The sequence below is a fragment of the Eleginops maclovinus genome, chromosome 17 (genome assembly GCF_036324505.1).
Source record: "Eleginops maclovinus isolate JMC-PN-2008 ecotype Puerto Natales chromosome 17, JC_Emac_rtc_rv5, whole genome shotgun sequence".
Lineage (NCBI taxonomy): Eukaryota > Metazoa > Chordata > Actinopteri > Perciformes > Eleginopidae > Eleginops > Eleginops maclovinus.
This window is the reverse complement of record NC_086365.1, coordinates 5,579,608-5,597,226: the sequence shown is the minus strand read 5'-3', so window position 1 is coordinate 5,597,226 and position 17,619 is coordinate 5,579,608. Positions and strand designations below refer to the sequence as shown.

Here is a 17,619-nt window from a genome sequence, read left to right as displayed (position 1 = left end):
GTGATCCCATCCCTCTGTCAAACCTGACCCTTGGGTTTGTGAAGTGAACTCGATGCATGCTGAGTAAAATAATGATGTTTATTTTGCTGCTGTACGTTTTGATTTTAGGAATATTTTTTATTATTTCTATAGCCCAGTCTTTGCTTCACATTAATCTTGTAATAAATTACATTTTTATCCTAGGACCTGTATTGTGTATTGAATTGACGTGAACAGTGGTGTGACTAATGGACTTCCTGTTAAGGTATATTTTTGAGCATAAGGGCACACAAAGGATAATGGTCATAAACAACTGCTCCATGAATGATGACGCAGCTTACTCTGTAGCTGCGGGAGACGAGAAATGCGCCACAGAGCTGTTTGTCAAAGGTATCCTGATTATCTTTTCAATTTTACCTAATTAGTATTTACTCTCATAATAAACGTGTTTAATTTCTTGTTCTATACTTCTCTTATAGAGTTGCCAGTTAAGATAGTGAAAAACATCGAGCCGGTGAAGACCACAGTAAACGAGAGGATTGAGCTGGAGTGCGAAGTGTCAGAGGAAGGTGCTCAGGTCAAATGGTAAGACTTATTTAAGATGTTTTTTAACAACATTTTTTTGCAGAATAAAACAAGAGATGGGTTTCCCAGAATAAAGAAACAATGTTAAAGGAAATAATATGTTTATCTCAGAAGGTTCATGTGGAATGAAGAGCAGGGATAATTCTTCGTGACTGGGTGCAAGTTCTACTTCTTATACTCTATTTACTGGCGGTTTACAGCCAGGCCTAAAATGTCTAATCCTAACATTTACATTTCTGGAAACCCAACTAATGATCTGGTGATCTGATGGCACACAGGTCTATATGAAGATGTTCAATACATGACATCTGTAAGTGTTTAATCTTAAATGCTTCTCCCTCCTTTAGGATGAAGAATGGTGTTGAGGTTCCAACCGGAGTGCGCTCCAGATACCGAGTTAAGAGTGAGGGAAAAAAACACTTCTTGGTGATTGATGACGCCTCCCGAGAGGACACTGGGACATACTCCATCATGGCTACCGGTGGCACATCTGAGGCCCGCGTACATGTTGACTGTATGTAGCATCTGTGACTTATTCATTATGTCTGTCTGTGTAATTTACAGAGGAATCGGTTTTAATACTGTGCTATATTCGGTTTCGCAACCTTTCTTCAGTGAAACCGCTGAAGATATTTCAGGACTTGCAAGATATGAAGGTGATGCTGGGGCAACCCATCAATCTGCACTGTGAGATTTACCCAGGCAACGTCGCAGGTCGTTGGTACAGGAATGGACAGCTGGTTCAGCCCAATGACCGCATTAACATCGTACACAAAAATAAGTATGGAAACTCTGTTAAGTTATGTTCAATCAAAATCAATTTCACACAAATGCTTACTAACCTCATTTTGGTTTTCCAGGGTCCATCGTCTTGAAGTTGCAACCAGCACTCTTCATGACACAGGGGATTACACTTTTGTGCCTGAGGGATATTCACAAAGCCTCTCGGCCAAAATTCACATCATTGGTACACAACCTATGCTCTGTTTATATCTGGACATCATACTGAGTAAGAACACCTGAACATAGTTTTATTTGAATTGTGTGATTCGATTTTCTGTAGACCCACCGAGGGTGCACTTGGAGAGTTTGAACTTTCCAGACAACACAGTGACAATTGTGGCAGGAAACAAACTTCGCCTGGAGATCCCCATTACTGGAGAACCAGCACCCAGGGTGGTGTGGATGAAGGGAGAAAGGGTAAGCTTTTGTCTGTTTAAAAGTATTCCATTTTTTTTGGTCCTGGCTAACAAATCCCAGGATTAGACTTAAACCAAAAGTATATTCAATTTCTATTCAAGACAGAAGCCTTGACTTTTATTTCACTTTCAAGACTTACATGTACATATTTGTCTCAATTGCCTTAGGTGATTCTTGAGTCGGGCCATCGTGTGCGAGCTGAAACGTATGGCGACCAGACCAGCCTGACAATTGATGTAACAGAGCGGGAGGACACAGGCAACTACAAGATAGTCCTGCAGAATGAGGCTGGTGAAGCAACAGCCAGCGTCAAGGTCAAGGTTGTAGGTAAGTGTTCACAAACTGCTTAAATCAAAAAACTATGTTAAGAATTAATTAGAAGTCTCTTGAACTGTTGCCGTGGTCTTGTGTTGTCTGCAGACATCCCTGACCCTCCGGAGGCCCCCTTGGTTCCAGTGGTGGGCGGTGATTGGTGCTCCATGACATGGGAACCACCAAAATATGATGGAAGCTCACCAATATTAGGTAACTAGGCATTTTCATTATTCCCGCAACTTAAATGTTAAACAGAAGTAGTTTAATGACAAGCTGTTCTGCGGCCCTTTAAAGGCTACTTCATCGAGAGAAAGAAGAAACAGAGCTCCAGATGGATGAGACTGAACTTTGATCTGATCAAAGAAACATCATTCGAACCCAAGAAGATGATTGAAGGAGTGCCATATGAAGTGCGGATCTTTGCAGTTAATGCTATAGGCTCGTCCAAGCCCAGTGAACCATCCAAAGCCTTTACCCCTCTCGGTGAGTAGCCCAAATGTCTCCATGAAAATCCACTTAGCAGTCTTAACACTGGCCTTTGAGCTGTTTCTGCCAAAAATCTGTCCAGGAAATGTATAACAAGCAGCTTCAGTTTCTCTTATAACCGTTTCATGATAATGGAGGAAATTTCACTGAGTGGGCCGGTGATAGTGCATGTGTGATCTGCCCTTGCTACCCCAGCAACACAGCTGTTCCTCCCCATACCCCACCATCCAAAGCATTCTGACGGTGACCTCCACTGGACGCGCAGGAGCTTTAGAGGATATTAAGTATGTCTTTATAATGGCTGCCAAATCATCTGCGGATTAGAGGTTTAGCAGATCAGGTCTGTCAGAGGGTTCAATAGGGGTTGATTCAGAATACAAGAATAGCTGGAAATAGCAGGGACTAATGAGATCTGACAAGCAGATTTATAGCATACCAGCCAGAGATAGAGGCGCCTTGCTTACATCTTTATGACTTGCCAAAATGAATGTTTTCCGAACTCGTTCATACCCAATGTTGGAAAACAAATGACCTTTGATCTCTAAAACCTTTATCTCCACTCAGCTGTGACCAGTGAGCCAACAATGCTGGTTGTGGATGATGTCACCGACACCACAGTGACAGTAAAGTGGCGTCCTCCTGAAACCATCGGAGCTGCCGGTCTGGACGGATACTTAGTGGAGTACTGCGTAGAAGGAAGTGAGGCAACTTCAATCTTCTAAAGGCCCTGACAAACTTAGATTTTTGACTGTTTTACAGTAAAAGTGGGAAATATCGTAAGCAGTGAATCCAAAACTTTTGGTCCTGAATCCCACGATGTCCTGAATACCACTTACAGACATTCTTTTTTTAAATGCACCCAAACAGTCTACATAGAGATTGTAATAGTTTTAAGAAGTTCAATGCCACAGTGTGATAACAACATACTTTCGGACAGGAAAACATTCATAGTATTACACTTGTTTTAACGTACATAAAATGACAGATGTAGTTTTGTACAAAAGGAGAAACAAGAGAAATTGTTGAAAGAACCTTCCAAATTACTTTGTGGGAAATGTATGGGGTGAGGGGATTTGAGACACTGTTTGACCATCCGACAAAGCATTCATGGCAGTAATCTGAAATGTCTTATTATACAGTCTGACACAATGTGACATCCAATAAACCTGTAAAATCCAAACTGTTGCATAGTTTGTAAGGGGCTAACGGTTTTCAAGGTCCACACAAATGAAAGCTGTTAACAAATTGTTTTTTTTTACAGCGAATGATTGGGTAGTATCCAACAAGGAGTTGACTGAGAAGACCAAGTATACTATCACTGGGCTGACTCCAGGGTGTAGAATCTTAGTTCGAGTCAAAGCCATCAATGCTGCCGGAGCCAGCGCTCCAAGAACCCTTCAGCATCATGTCATGGTTAAAGAGGTTATTGGTGAGCTGGAAAACGGTGGTGGAGATTCTTGAAAATGCACTTTTCGCGTTATAGCTTGACTCCAAAGTTGATTAGGAAAAAATGTAAACACACTTATGGCCGTTTGCTCCTCAGAACCACCAAAGATCCGCGTTCCCCGACACTTGAAGCAGACATACACTCGTAGAGTTGGAGAGGCGGTGAACCTTGTGGTGCCATTTATGGTATAAAGCAACCTCCCATCGATTCTATATTCACTTTATCTCTGAGTAGAATTGAAACTGTGTGTGTTGTCCACAGGGTAAACCCAGGCCAAAAGTCAACTGGCTTAAAGAGGGCCAGCCCATAGAGCCTACCCACGTCAACATCCGCAATACAGACTGTGACAGCATCATCTTTATCCGTAAAGCAGAGCGCAGCCACTCCGGAAAGTATGAGATGACTGTTCAGGTTGAAAACCATGTGGACACGGCCATTCTCGACATACAAGTTGTAGGTGAGTATAGTCTTAAATGGCAGTGAATTTAGGCTTCCTCAAAAGATATTTAAAGTCTTAAATGTTATTTTTTTGCTGTAGACATTAACTGTCAAGTTAAAAAGCTTATTAAAATATATATTTAAAATAAATGATTATTTCAAATTCAATTCGTGATTCATTCATCAATCATTTCGCATTGTATATTGAATTCTGGTTAGACTTAAATTTAACTTGGTGAACCCTGCAGCAACCAAACAATACTGTTGCTATAACAAAAAATATAAATGATATGACCAAACTCTCTTCTCACAATTTGTTCTGATTTGTAGACCTACCTGGGCCTCCTCATAGTGTCACGATTGAGGATGTTTGGGGAGGAAATGTCGCTCTGGTCTGGACTCCTCCAAAGGACAACGGCAACGCCCTAATAACAGGCTACACCATTCAAAAAGCAGACAAGAAAACAATGGTAGATGATCAATTTTACAGTGTGTTCTGAACTGAAATTGCAAATAATATAGATTTAATATTTACATTAATTAGCTTTGATCTGATTTATAGGAATGGTTCACATGCATTGAGCACTACCATCGCACATGCATCACCATCACAGAGCTGGTGGTAGGGAATGAGTACTTCTTCAGGATCTTTGCTGAGAACATGTGTGGCCTAAGCGAAACAGCCACCCAAACCAAAAAAAGTGCCCTCATCGTCAAAGAAGGTAGCATTAACTGTCATATAATGGTTACTTATCATTTAAGATGTGGGAAAATGCTTCCAAAGATACAACTTTGGAACAAATCCAATGCATGTTGAAAATATCAAAAGAGTTGTTGATTCATTTTCTTTTCACAGCTGTTATCTAAAAGGTACTGTCAGTGATGTTTCCACCCTAAAGTGAGCCTGATTACAGCCTTACGTTAAAATCTAACAGGGTTAGGGTAATAACTGACAGGCCTTTTAACAGTCATGTTGCAGACTCAGCCGATGATAAACAAACAAACGTTGTCTTTCCCTCATCACTTAGGGAATTTCCCACATGATACCGCTCAGCGTCAGTATCATGCACAACCCCATTCCTTTACCCTTACCCCAACAGGCATGCAGGTGAAAACGCACGAGTTTACGGACCACGACTTTATGGAGGCACCAAAGTTCACGCAGCCGCTGATCAACACTTTTGCTATTGCCGGCTACAACGCTACTCTAAACTGTAGTGTCCGTGCCAACCCAAGGGTAGGTGGGAGAACCACAGGTATAAAGTGGTGTATGAGTACATTACGCTTTACACTCAGGTAACTGGAAAAGTTGATCATGTTGTATTATAGCACTTATTCTCTTCCCAGTATTTCAAAAATCTAAGACAAGAAAATATTATATCTAACTTCAAAAGAATGTGTCTAGTTATTTTTCAACTTGGATATTTATTTATTTTTTTAGCTATTCTTCCCCTTTGTGATACATAAATCGTACTAGCTGCTGACAATCTCTTGTCTGACCGCAGGCTAAAGTGATCTGGATGAAGAATAAGATAACCATCCTGGACGACCCACGGTACCGCATGTTTAGCAACCAGGGAGTATGTACTCTGGAAATCAGGAAGCCCAGTCCATATGATGGCGGCATGTACACTTGCAAGGCCGTCAACGATCTGGGAGAGGCCCAAGTGGACTGCAAGCTGGAGATCAAAGGTTAGTGTGAACCAGGAGGCGAACTCCCTGGGTACCTGTCTTTATCCGAGTCTGGTTTCCCAAAGCCTTTCACCTTTCTCGTTTTATTACTTCATTTTTCTTTCTGTCTACTGATAATAAATGTAAGGATCTTTGTTTTATCATCTAAAAAAGACAAACAATTTATTTTAATATAAGGACACAAAGGTGGCTATGGGAAAGCAACTCCCCTGTCATACTGTATTATTTGAACTGTGCGTTATAGTCTACCAAAGGGCTGACCAAATAAGCGGTGGACATGTAAGTATCTGGAATGGTTGCACAAACTATTCGTAAATTCATGTCTATGGTTGAGAATAAAATATTTTTGACTTCTTAGAAACGTTTTGCTAGTTTCTGTTGATTACCTATTTGGGTTGCACCAATTAAATTAAGAATGTCTAAGCTGCAGACAGTAGAGACAGTAGTATTGTGTTCATGTGTTGCTATGAAAAACCAGTAGCACCATCTAACCTAAAGCATTTAAATCTTTAGGAAACCAAACCACTAAATGAAGTGTACTGTCAGATCTGTCAACTGTATTATCTCTTTTTTTCTACACCTTAAACGTTAACTTTGTCAGGTTACTCAATAAGCTAAAACTGTGTAGTTATTTACTTATAGGTAATCTGTAATTAGGAACTAGTTGTGTAGTGCAAACCATTTTAATTGACTGATATTTCAATCTCCACTTGAATTTGTGAACAGTTGGTACAACCGGCTCCTGGACCACATTTTCAAATGAAATGCAAATAATAATCTGTTCATTTGTGTGCAGTGCACATAATCTCTGGTGACACTTTTCCCATCACCACCACACGTACAGGTTTATCCCCCGTGTTCTCACAAAACTCTGTCCAGTCCAGTCCACCCGGTCATCTTGTTCATCATCACAACACACAGTCTGTCCCCAGTCACACCTATGTAGGCATAACAAGAGGAACTGTGATGTTTTTGTGTTGTCTTCGACTATTCTCCACGGATTCCAGTGTCCCCTTTATGCCACGGTTAACTCCTCATATAAAAGAGTTCAGTAATAAAAACTAGAGTCCATGGTGCACACATATAACTCCACGTAAACATTTTGTTAACCCCTCTTCTCTTCTCTCTCCCCCAGTCCAAACTCAAGAATTGTGAATGTATGTTCTCATATAAGGTAAGCTTTCATATGGTTTTGGCATATGAAGCTTATGTCATTCATTATGCATCTTTCAGCCCGCTAATAACCTCGCTTTTCTCAGTCGGTGGGACCGCAGCAGCTTTTATCGCCATGAAAGCAGGCCCAGAGAAAAACGTGCAACCAGGCATTAATAAAGCAATGTTTGCATGACAACTTATTCCCCAGTTCGGCTTTGCTGGCTTATTTTAACAGTCCTGTTTGGAAAATTACAATTGATTGCCATAGTCGTTGGTGTGAAATGGAATGAGTTCAAAGACTACCTCTCATGTATTTTGTGCAACAGATAAGGTAGGTAAAACGTTTTGCAAACTTGCTAACATTTGCTGAAAAATCAAGAGCTGGGAATGAGTTTCATGGTATGTTGACTTGAAAAAATGTTTTGAAAAGATTGAAACAAAGCATACTAACACCGGGTATTATCCACATACTGGTGAGTAGTGGCTAATGTATCCGTAAGCTTACTGTGGTCGGATGTAATATTCACTGAGGTATGCATATACAAGGAATATTCTGACAGTTAAGGAAGTGGTTTGCTATTTTGCAGAAATATGAGAAAATAATTCAAATCTCACATTTACCCATTAGATATGAATCTACAGTCAGTATATAATACATTTAATTTAAATATATTTACATATATATTTTATGTTTATTTCTGTGGACATATATATATATATATATATATATATTATATATATATTATACAATAGTAAATGAATACTTTTTATACTAATGTATGTACATAAGTACATTTTTTACTCGAGTGTATAGTGGCTCGTCACTGAGTAAATGACTCTGGTATTGATAATTTACTTAGGGATAGAAGTGCTGACTAAAGACAGCTTGATTAACCTGGATCTTTTCAGAGATGTGTGACCTGCACTGTATTTCAGTGGTTTCATCGCTTCTGGTGCTGCAAGCCTGAGCGGGGCAGAGATTTACAAACTGAGTGTGCATTGAGTAAAAAAGCTTCTCTGACCATCTTTTTTTCTCTTCTCTCACTCCAATCCAGTGCATCTTTGCATTCTGTTTGTTTTGCTTGGTTCGATTCTTGCTCATCTTTTTCCTCTCTCTGTTTACCATCTACCTCGGTCCTTTCCCAAGAATATTATAAGAACGTTTTTCCTCTCATCCCTAAGGAGGCTTCACCTTCTTCGAGCTCATGCAACGCGGAGTGCCCCTACACCTGATTGACAAGTACATGAACGAGAAGGTTGTGGAGCCAGAGAAGTAAAACAGACTGCTATGAGACACGTTTGCTTTACAGAAATTTGCTGCCAGTAGTGATCCTCTTCTCTCAACTAAGATCTGAAGGTTGGATGGAGGGATGATGACGAGACAGGCGGAGAAGTGTGGAGGAGGGTTCACTGCTCTGTGGTGTGGCATGCTGTGTGCAAGTTTGGAGCTTGTTCCCGTAGAAGAAGAAAAACCCAGCTCACTTCTGTCACCCTTTTGGGTTCAAAAGACTAAGCTCTCATGCATGCCCACATTGTTTGGGTTCTAGATTTGATAAATCATATAGTTTGTAAAAAAACCAAAAAAATATACAATGCACATATAGCAGTGGCACACTTACAGTATATACATGTTGGTTCTTCTTGGGAGTGTCTGTTGATGGTGATAACTTATTTTCTTGGGTCTGAAAGAAAGGAAAGGGAATGTATAAACAAAGGTTGTATGGTGTGTCAAAACTTCTTTAAGGCAATAAAACGACAATAGTTCAGAGTAATGTTGGATAAATGAACGTGTAGACCCTTCTAAGATCATTCACATTAATATTTGTTAATTTCCCCTTTTCTGTGTAAATCATTTATGTCTAATATGTGAGAACGATGTAAAGGTTCACATGCATGAAGCATTATTCTTTTTGATTCATTTTTGACTTGATGCTTGATTGATGCTCAGTCATATGTGCATGCCTATACCTTTGTAATTATGACCCGTGGAGTACAATAAAAAGTCATTTAAAATGTGATTTTGTTTTAACTACTATTAAATTTGGATCTCATGTATGAGTATGACTAACTATATTAATTATGGTGTTAAGGGTGGATCAAAACATTCACAGTTGTGATAAGAGAATAACATAAATATGCATATATGGTTTCATGCACAAAAATACAATTAATTTGCATGTCATATTGTAAACTGTTTCCCAAAAATCTATCTTTATAAGGAATAATGTGGGCTCTTTACCACAATATGTCCTTAACTGAGGATATAAAGATAGACGATATAAAATTTCACTTGACAAAAAATGCATGCAGGAAATAATACTACTGCTTTAATACAATAATTAAAGTAATATAGATCATGTTCATTTATGAATAATAGCCCAAATGATTGAAAAAAAGTAAAAGGTAAATTGTTGATATTTATTATGGTTCCATTCGTTCAAGTTCATTTAAAATCTGACTCATTATTTCATCCATCATATGGATATTTCAACCAGAATTATTTAGGATTAGGCCACATGAATTTAGGCTTTCAGGTCAGGAAATTCAATGCACATGAAATCTGATAGAAAGCAGATTCAAACTTACCTATTTAAATACCATCAAAACAATGTTTAGCACTGCAAACGAGGAATAAACCATTAAATTAAATACTTACTGTCAATTGAATGTAATGGAATAAATGGATATACAGATGCTTTTCCGTCCATGTTTGCTTACTTGTAGTGTTATCTTGTTTGTGTGATAAATAGAACAGTTTGACATTTAATATAGCGTTTCAATTTAACCTACATATTTTCCTAATGTGTTCATTTAAATTTAAACTTCCCGGTGCGCAGCCAAATGATTCCCTTCCGGATCCCCACTTCCTGTGGAGACGCTATCAGAAAGTATCGACATCTCATGGTTCCGCTGTGGAAATGGCCTCGTCTAGTCACCTAGCCATAAATGCCAAATGAGCTGCAATTTTTTGGAGTCGGCCGAGAGAAGATAGCCCCGTCTAAGCCACTACCGGGCTGGGAGTATTGGGAAGTTCGCTACGGTAATAGGAGGAGTGACTAGGCAGAAAAACAATGCCACATTTCCTGTGGTCGGAGCCGCTGTCACCCGCACAACTGAAGCGGCTGGAGGAGCATAAGTACAGCGCCTCGGGTCGGTCTCTGTTCGAGCCTCCGTGCCAGGTCTACTGGAACTGGCTCGTCCAACAAACTCCGATATGGATCGCACCAAACACCCTGACTATTGTTGGACTGATGGTCAACATCCTTTCCACCATGGTGCTTGTGTATTATTGTCCCACCGCAACAGAGGAGGTGAGTAAAGCGACCTTGGCCAAAGTTTCTACACCGAGGCTAGCCCCAATTACCTTCTCTTGTTCAGGCAATCCCCCATTCACAAATTCCGTAAGTTAAAGTTAGGTGGCCACCTACGCAAATTCCGCATGTCTCAAAAGACATATTTTAAAATAGTGCTTGAATCAGCAGTCACCTAGTGAGTTCGGCGTACATATGATCCTCACAGTTGCTCATCTTTTGATAATACTTTCCCTTTATTAATAGGGTCACCCTGCTTGCTAGCGCCCACTGTGTTTTGAAACGATCTTAGTAGAGTTGTTGTTTTGGAGTAGGCTCTGCTTAATGCATGACATTGTAAGCCGAATTAGGGACTTTCTCTTTGTCAAAATGGTAAAAATCTTAAATCACAATGTTTCACGTTTGTATGGCCACATACAGGCGAGGACGCTTTAAATGGGTTTAAATCGGATTAGGGGTGACATTACTCCCCGGCCTCATGTAGTCTTTGCTACGTTCTTGGAAAGTTGTCAGCCTTGACGTGGTGTTGTTGATGATACAAAACATTCATTTGAAGTACACCATTTATGCTCCTGTTCAGTTTACCAGTAGAAAGAAGCTATGCTTAGTAGCTCTTAAAGTTACATAATAACAAAAGTAAAATCACTTTTATGAAGATTAGATTAATGTTAAATGGCTTCACATGTACCTCCTAATGTAGTTACATATTCCTAAAACTATACCTGAAATGTATAGGGGAATGCAACAAACATGTGACCTGTGATCGAGTTAACTGATCACCAGGTTCACTGTGGGGCAGTGACCCAATCTGGAAATGCATAGGTGTTTGTGTTTATCAGATTTAAACCTTTGTTCAATTTAATTATGTGAACCTAAGTCCACGGTCCATGCTGCATGCGGTTGCTGTCAAATTCCTCATGTGCAATGACATTTCAGTCCCCACCCCTTTTCATGATTTAGCATTACATAAGGAAACCTGGACACTCTTCTTAATAGACTAGTAAAGGTATGACTTTGCGAACATATGTTATTATAGGAATCCATATAAACCACTGGACACAGTTTAAGGATCGTCCTGAAGTGTGACCTGTGTGCTAACCCTTACACATGACCAAGAGTGAACAAGTGGACTCTGTCCCCATCGGGCCATGAGGCATTCAGGACATGGACTTTGGAGAAAACAGCAGGATCTCTGAATATTTAGGAAAGCATGAGATTCTTTCTCTGTGTGGAAACACAGATTATCTTTGTCTCTCTCTCACACACACTCACAAACACACACAAAATGCTCACACACACAATGTTGTTGTAAACACACTGTGTTGGCCGGCTCTAGCGTCCAGATGGTCTTTCACCTTCACCCTAGTTAGAGGAACTGAGGCCAGTCAGCTGGAATCCCTCAATTTCCATATTTTAGGCCCACTTTCAAAACCTCGGTTTGTGCTTACAAAATACTTTGAACTTTTGAAAACTCAAAACCCCCTCAAAGCCCCACCAGCCTATTTATCTCCTTATGTTAGAGTCAATAAATAAGCAAACAAACAAACAAAAGTCAAATAAAAAAGATCTACTCTTTTCATTTCTAAAATGTGAATTCATTTTTCAACTTGCATCCACTATACAAAAGCTATACTTTAAATACCTACTCAGGAAATGACTGCATAAGACATCATATTGATCTAGCTTTCAAACAGACTGGTTGCAAGTAGTTAGCTGCCCTTTGCTTTATGGCTGCAACTCACTATCATTTTCATTATTCATTAATCTGCTAATGATGGTCTTAATTTATCATTGCTCTATAGAATCAACTTCTGAAAATAATGAAACGACCTTGTTTCAGAGGCCAAGTTAACACCTTCACATTTCTCTAAAATAGTTTCTTCCAACCAAAAGTCTGACCAAACTTATAAAAAACAGAAAAGCTGCAAATATACACAATTGAAAAACTATTGTTGTTGGTTGATAACAACTTCAAGAGTAAGTTGCCTCACCAGTCCAAGGCTGTGGTCCTTCTTGTGAGCAGCGATAGTTAAATAAAGTCTCTTCCCCTCAGGCTCCAGCATGGGCCTTCATCATGAGTGCTCTGGGCCTCTTCATCTACCAGTCTCTGGATGCCATTGATGGGAAGCAGGCGAGGAGGACGAACAGCAGCTCTGCTCTGGGCGAGCTCTTTGATCACGGCTGCGATGCCGTCTCCACAGGTGCTCTACTCAACCCAAACTGTTATTCTTTTTCTTTGCTAGTAAGACTTTTTATATCCAGTGTGTGTAATCTGTTCAGGGAGGTTTATTCATTACTTGTCTTTTCTGTCTCTGTTCTTCAGTCTTTGTTGCTGTGGGAACATGCATTTCATGTGGAATAGGACGATACCCAGACTGGATTTTCTTCTGTGGTTTTATCGGGATGTTCATGTTCTTCTGTGCACACTGGCAGACCTACGTGTCCGGGACCCTCCGCTTCGGCCTGTAAGTCCCACTCTCAATACATTCTAGCAATACAGATGCTGTGAAACTACTATCTTGTTATTTAAAGTCATAACCTCACTCTTCCCCCACAGAATTGACGTCACAGAGGTGCAGCTGGCCATCATGACCATGTATTTGATGTCGGCTTTCGGAGGCGTGAGCCTTTGGCAATCCACGGTAACAGAGGAATGATATGCTTTGACCAGCACACTATCAGAAACACTTTCATTTCACCTTATTTAGTCAACTTTTCTTCTCCCTTAGTTTCCACACCCAACAAGTACCTAATCACTTCCTAGTTTTTAGTTGTCATTCTAGCTCTTAAATAGAATTTGTGTTTTACCTTTACTCTGTGCTGCCTTTGGAGGCTTGACTTAACGTCACTTGAGAGAAGGTAAATATTGGTAGCTAACGCCATGGCAACAGGTTATCTATTGACATGGTCTGGCTCAAGAAGCTAATGATGTCATCGGCATTTTTTTTGTTGCTTTGCCCTCCCATCACGCTCGGCATGCCTGCGGCTTTCATAGGAGCACCTTTCTTCTTGCTATATGGAGAATGTTTGTGTCTTTGCATTAATTTGACCTTGATGTGTTTCCGTAGTTGCCCGTCATCGGAGTGAAGATGTACATCTTCCCCATCATTGGTATCAGCGGCGGGGCCCTCTACTCCTGCTACAACTATTTCCATGTGATTTTGAACGGTGGTGTAGGCAAAAACGGCTCCACTGTGGCGGTAAGTCCACACACGTATTCACGCTTTTTTAGCAGATGTGATATTGGGATGCCTGTTGAACAACATTTCCTTCTGTTCAGGACACCAGTGTGCTGAGTCCTAGTTTGCACATCGGCCTCATCCTCACGCTGGCCTTCATCATTTTCAAGAAGTCGTCCAGCCAGCTGTTCGAGCACCACCCCTGTCTGTACCTGCTCGCCTTTGGCATGGTCATCTCCAAGATCTCCAACAAACTGGTGGTACGTTCATCTTGTCTTTAAGTTCTAATGGTTATGATTTTGGTCATGGGTGATATGGCAACACCCGTGGTTACTATGGTAAAATCAAAGGCTAAGAATATTTGACCTACACTGACTTAAATACTTAGTTCAGGTATCGGTAACAAAGAGTCAGATTAACCAATTTTTCGGCTTGTAATTTTAGTTTTTACCAGTGGAATTCAAAACTGAATTTATTTAAGCAGTGTTTTATTTCCCTCCTGTGTATCTCTGTAGGTCGCACACATGACCAAGAGTGAACTGTGCCTCCCGGACACAGCCTTCATCGGCCCTGGCCTCCTCTTCCTCAACCAGTACTTCAACAGCTTCATCGATGAGCACATAGTCCTCTGGATCGCCATGGTCAGTGTTTTTATAGTAGTATTAACACCTCTTTCTTTTTTAAAGGGAGCAACTCTAAATATGTAACATCCTTTACGACCACCGAGTTTAGCTACACTTGGAGAAGAGTTTTGGAGGTTGGCATACTGAGTTTAGACTTAAAACGGTGGAGAAAAAACCCAGATACGAATTCAGTGTTGCCTAAACTGGGGAAAAGGACTTTTCTTTGTGCATGTGGATCACTTTAAGACTCTCTTAAGTTAAGTTTACACCTAAATCTGATATTAGCCATATTTAAAACACAAAATGTGAAACACGATCGATCGCTTCAGGTTACGCTTGAGCATATGTCGGCACAGTGCAGTTCTCAGTCCTCTTATTGTGACTTTCACCTTATATCTAATCAACGAGCCATACCGGCTTAAGTTCAAGGTTTAGTTCAAAGTTCCTTTAACACCGATGACATGACTTGACGTAAACCTTTTTTTGACTTCCATGATGCTTGTTAGCTCTTCTGGCTTTGGTTTGATACTGTCAGCTTTGATATGAAAGGATAAGGTCAAGAACAGGTTAAACGCATTGGTCATAATACTGTGGTTCACAGGGTAAAGAAGTACTTATTAGTAAAGAAAAATGCTGAACAGTTGGCAAAACTTCACTACTTGAGGTTCCAAAGAGCATGAAAAAAGGAAAGAGATAAAACTGTGCTGGCATTTATCTTCTTAATGCGGTTGTGTTGCAGCAGTAAAAGGCACACCCACACGGGTGTTACCAGTTCTTCTGGCTGATTAGACCACAAGTCAGCACAGGTGTCTCTAGTAACATGAATTACACCCAGTACTGTGTATGCTGGCTCACTGGGGTAATAGGAAGAATAAGGGGACATTGTTAATGTAATCAGTTACACCTGTGATTTGACTGCTATGAAAAAGCAAAAGGAATGATAAAGGTGTAAGTAGAGGGAGATCAGTCAGCTCATGACAAAGGTTAGGTAAATTAAAGAAAACACCTTTCTTACCTGGGGAAATTCCTGCCTTTCATTAAAGAAAGTCAGGTCAATTAAAGTGCAAAGAATAGTTGGTTATAATATGTAATTAGTTATAATAAAGTCTTTACATTCTGAACAAACCAAGGCAAGTTTATACCGACCTACATTTTTGGGGGGATAATACTTTAGATAAATATATTTACTTTTTTGCATCTATTTGTTTATTTTTCAATATTATTTCACAATTTCGGAACCACTTTAGAAGACATTGTGTAGGCTATTTTTTGAGATAATTGACCTGATTTAAAAAGTCAATTTAAATGTGACAGTAGGTAAAGGTGAAATAATAATAAATATTGAATGAAGATGCTGATTTTACCCATTCCCCCGTCAGTATCGTTGTAGTGAAGCTTTCGTTATATTATTTATCCAGCCTTTGATGTCTGATCTTCTCCCTCTTTCTCCAGGTCTTCTCTCTTGTGGATCTGGCACGCTACTGTACGGGCGTGTGCCTCCAGATCGCGTCCCACCTGCGCATCCGAGTCTTCAGCATCACGGTGCCGAGCCACGGCAAGCGCGACTGACAGGTTGCCCGGCGGGAGGAGGCGGGGGGGGACGCAGATCTCTCCCCGCTCCTGAAAGCAGACGATGATGAGGATAGACCTCCCTCGGCCCCGAGCCACTGCAGCCTTGACAAAGTGACCACATCTGATTAAAACTGCCTCTCCCACAAGATGGAGACATGAAACCAACTCAACACTATAAACCAAAAAAAAGAAAAAAAAGGCATGGATCAAGATATGGAATGAAAAAGAACACGGAACCAGAGTTTCCCTCCAAGTATTTTAATTTAGACATCATTGCATGTTGTCAGAAAATAAAGTTTAGATTGTTACATCTACTTCCTGCTGACTCAAATCCAATACCAAAATATTTTGTTTAGGTTTTACTCTTTGGTAATTTAACTTTGGGCAAATATCAAAGCAAATGTTGTCTGATTTAAATCGTGTTTGGAAGATTTGGCAGTCATATATTTAAATAGATAAATATATAGAACTGCTCAATAAGGTAAATCTCTTTGATGTATGCCCAAACTAAATGCATTACCTGAAAGTGTTCTCAATTTGTTTTTATTTATGTAATGAATGTGGCTCAATCTGACATTAATCAGGGTTTAAAAATGCAGATTCAAATTTTAAAATGACCTTCAAAACCTCAAATATTATCCAATGAATTTTGCAATGTGGACTGGCAGGTTGTCAACGCGCTAAGGGACGGGGTCACAGTCGGGGTTAGTGCTGACAACATTACGACAGGTTTTCTACCAGGCCTCTCACACAAACAACTTTTATTAATGTTTTTATTTTCTGTTACTCATCTCAAACTGCAGTCCTGGAAAAAAAACGTAACCACACCTCACCTCACCGGGGCCTTTTAGAGCGCTGTCGCCTGATGAAGCACTAACACCCGACTCGTACTGCTTTCTCTGTTCTTCTCCCTGAAGGGCTAATAGTTAATTATTTGTGATTGTACAGAATTCAACTGAAAACGCCTTAAATATTTTTGTTGTAATTACTGTTTAACTTGTGAATATTTAAAACAGCTTTGTATGTGTTTTTTTTTCCACTGAAGTATCATACCAGACAATACTCATAATACAATGCTACTGGAACCGTTCACTCATTGTTTCTTCACTTATCGTGTTATGTATCAGTGATGGATTCATTTTGTTCTTGAAGATCTGTTGGATTATGATTAATTCTGCATTGATTTAACATTACTGAGTTCTTGTAATCTGACCAACTCATTATTCAGGTTCATTTGGATCAAAAGGGATATTTCTGTAGTGCCGCTTAACTATATAAGGGTAAATGACAATGGTACTCGTGAATTTTATTTTGGAAAAATAAAATGATCTTCCTCTGAGATTTTGCACCTGCAGGATATTGGACATTTAAAAGCAGCATGTCCTAAAAAAAAGATGATTTTGCATAATTTAAGATGGACTTGGGAACTATGCATTGAAATGTACGACTTTGATTTCAACACCATGTTGCACTGTTCAATAATAACAGTAAAACACCTTTCTACTAACAGGAACTGTATGGGTGGAAAAGATTGTAATAAAGAAAAATATTTTTCATGCGCTGCGTTGTTACTGTATCAGTGTTGCCAATTTAGGGACTTTTTTTTCTCAAAAGCTACTAGCAACCCATCTAGCTAC

The 17,619-nt window shown here is 39.8% G+C and overlaps 2 protein-coding genes across 6 annotated transcripts in view; both read left to right on the top strand.

Annotated features, from left to right (window-relative positions):
* mybpc1 (myosin binding protein C1) overlaps window positions 1-9,315 on the top strand; it is a 32,103-nt gene extending 22,788 nt beyond the window's left edge. For 4 of the 5 annotated variants that reach the window (XM_063905210.1, XM_063905209.1, XM_063905206.1 and 1 more), the window contains 18 exons: window positions 245-369; window positions 459-564; window positions 912-1,078; window positions 1,180-1,345; window positions 1,425-1,531; window positions 1,628-1,764; window positions 1,932-2,091; window positions 2,185-2,289; window positions 2,374-2,562; window positions 3,130-3,264; window positions 3,827-3,994; window positions 4,109-4,197; window positions 4,274-4,469; window positions 4,781-4,920; window positions 5,013-5,172; window positions 5,551-5,687; window positions 5,956-6,142; window positions 8,480-9,315. In XM_063905210.1, coding sequence (XP_063761280.1) covers window positions 245-369; window positions 459-564; window positions 912-1,078; window positions 1,180-1,345; window positions 1,425-1,531; window positions 1,628-1,764; window positions 1,932-2,091; window positions 2,185-2,289; window positions 2,374-2,562; window positions 3,130-3,264; window positions 3,827-3,994; window positions 4,109-4,197; window positions 4,274-4,469; window positions 4,781-4,920; window positions 5,013-5,172; window positions 5,551-5,687; window positions 5,956-6,142; window positions 8,480-8,574 — 2,569 coding nt within the window. In that variant the 3' untranslated portion in view covers window positions 8,575-9,315. Of the gene's footprint in view, window positions 1-244; window positions 370-458; window positions 565-911; window positions 1,079-1,179; window positions 1,346-1,424; window positions 1,532-1,627; window positions 1,765-1,931; window positions 2,092-2,184; window positions 2,290-2,373; window positions 2,563-3,129; window positions 3,265-3,826; window positions 3,995-4,108; window positions 4,198-4,273; window positions 4,470-4,780; window positions 4,921-5,012; window positions 5,173-5,550; window positions 5,688-5,955; window positions 6,143-7,277; window positions 7,317-8,479 lie in introns of all 5 variants that reach the window. The other variant, XM_063905207.1, reaches the window with a different exon arrangement.
* An 839-nt stretch (window positions 9,316-10,154) lies between these two features.
* On the top strand, window positions 10,155-17,538 carry chpt1 (choline phosphotransferase 1). Its single transcript, XM_063905211.1, has 8 exons — window positions 10,155-10,608; window positions 12,662-12,809; window positions 12,932-13,073; window positions 13,166-13,250; window positions 13,677-13,808; window positions 13,889-14,047; window positions 14,303-14,428; window positions 15,863-17,538. The coding sequence occupies exons 1-8, from the start codon at window positions 10,369-10,371 to the stop codon at window positions 15,977-15,979; spliced, it is 1,149 nt and encodes a 382-aa protein (XP_063761281.1). The 5' UTR covers window positions 10,155-10,368; the 3' UTR covers window positions 15,980-17,538.
* Window positions 17,539-17,619: the final 81 nt, after the last annotated feature.

Bases quoted from the DNA above. Each gene is read 5' to 3' on its own strand.
- chpt1 (XM_063905211.1), top strand. From the start codon at position 10,369: ATGCCACATTTCCTGTGGTCGGAGCCGCTGTCACCCGCACAACTGAAG. The intron at 10,609-12,661 runs GTGAGTAAAGCG...TCTTCCCCTCAG, and splicing joins GTCCCACCGCAACAGAGGAG to GCTCCAGCATGGGCCTTCAT. The intron at 13,251-13,676 runs GTAACAGAGGAA...GTGTTTCCGTAG, and splicing joins TGAGCCTTTGGCAATCCACG to TTGCCCGTCATCGGAGTGAA.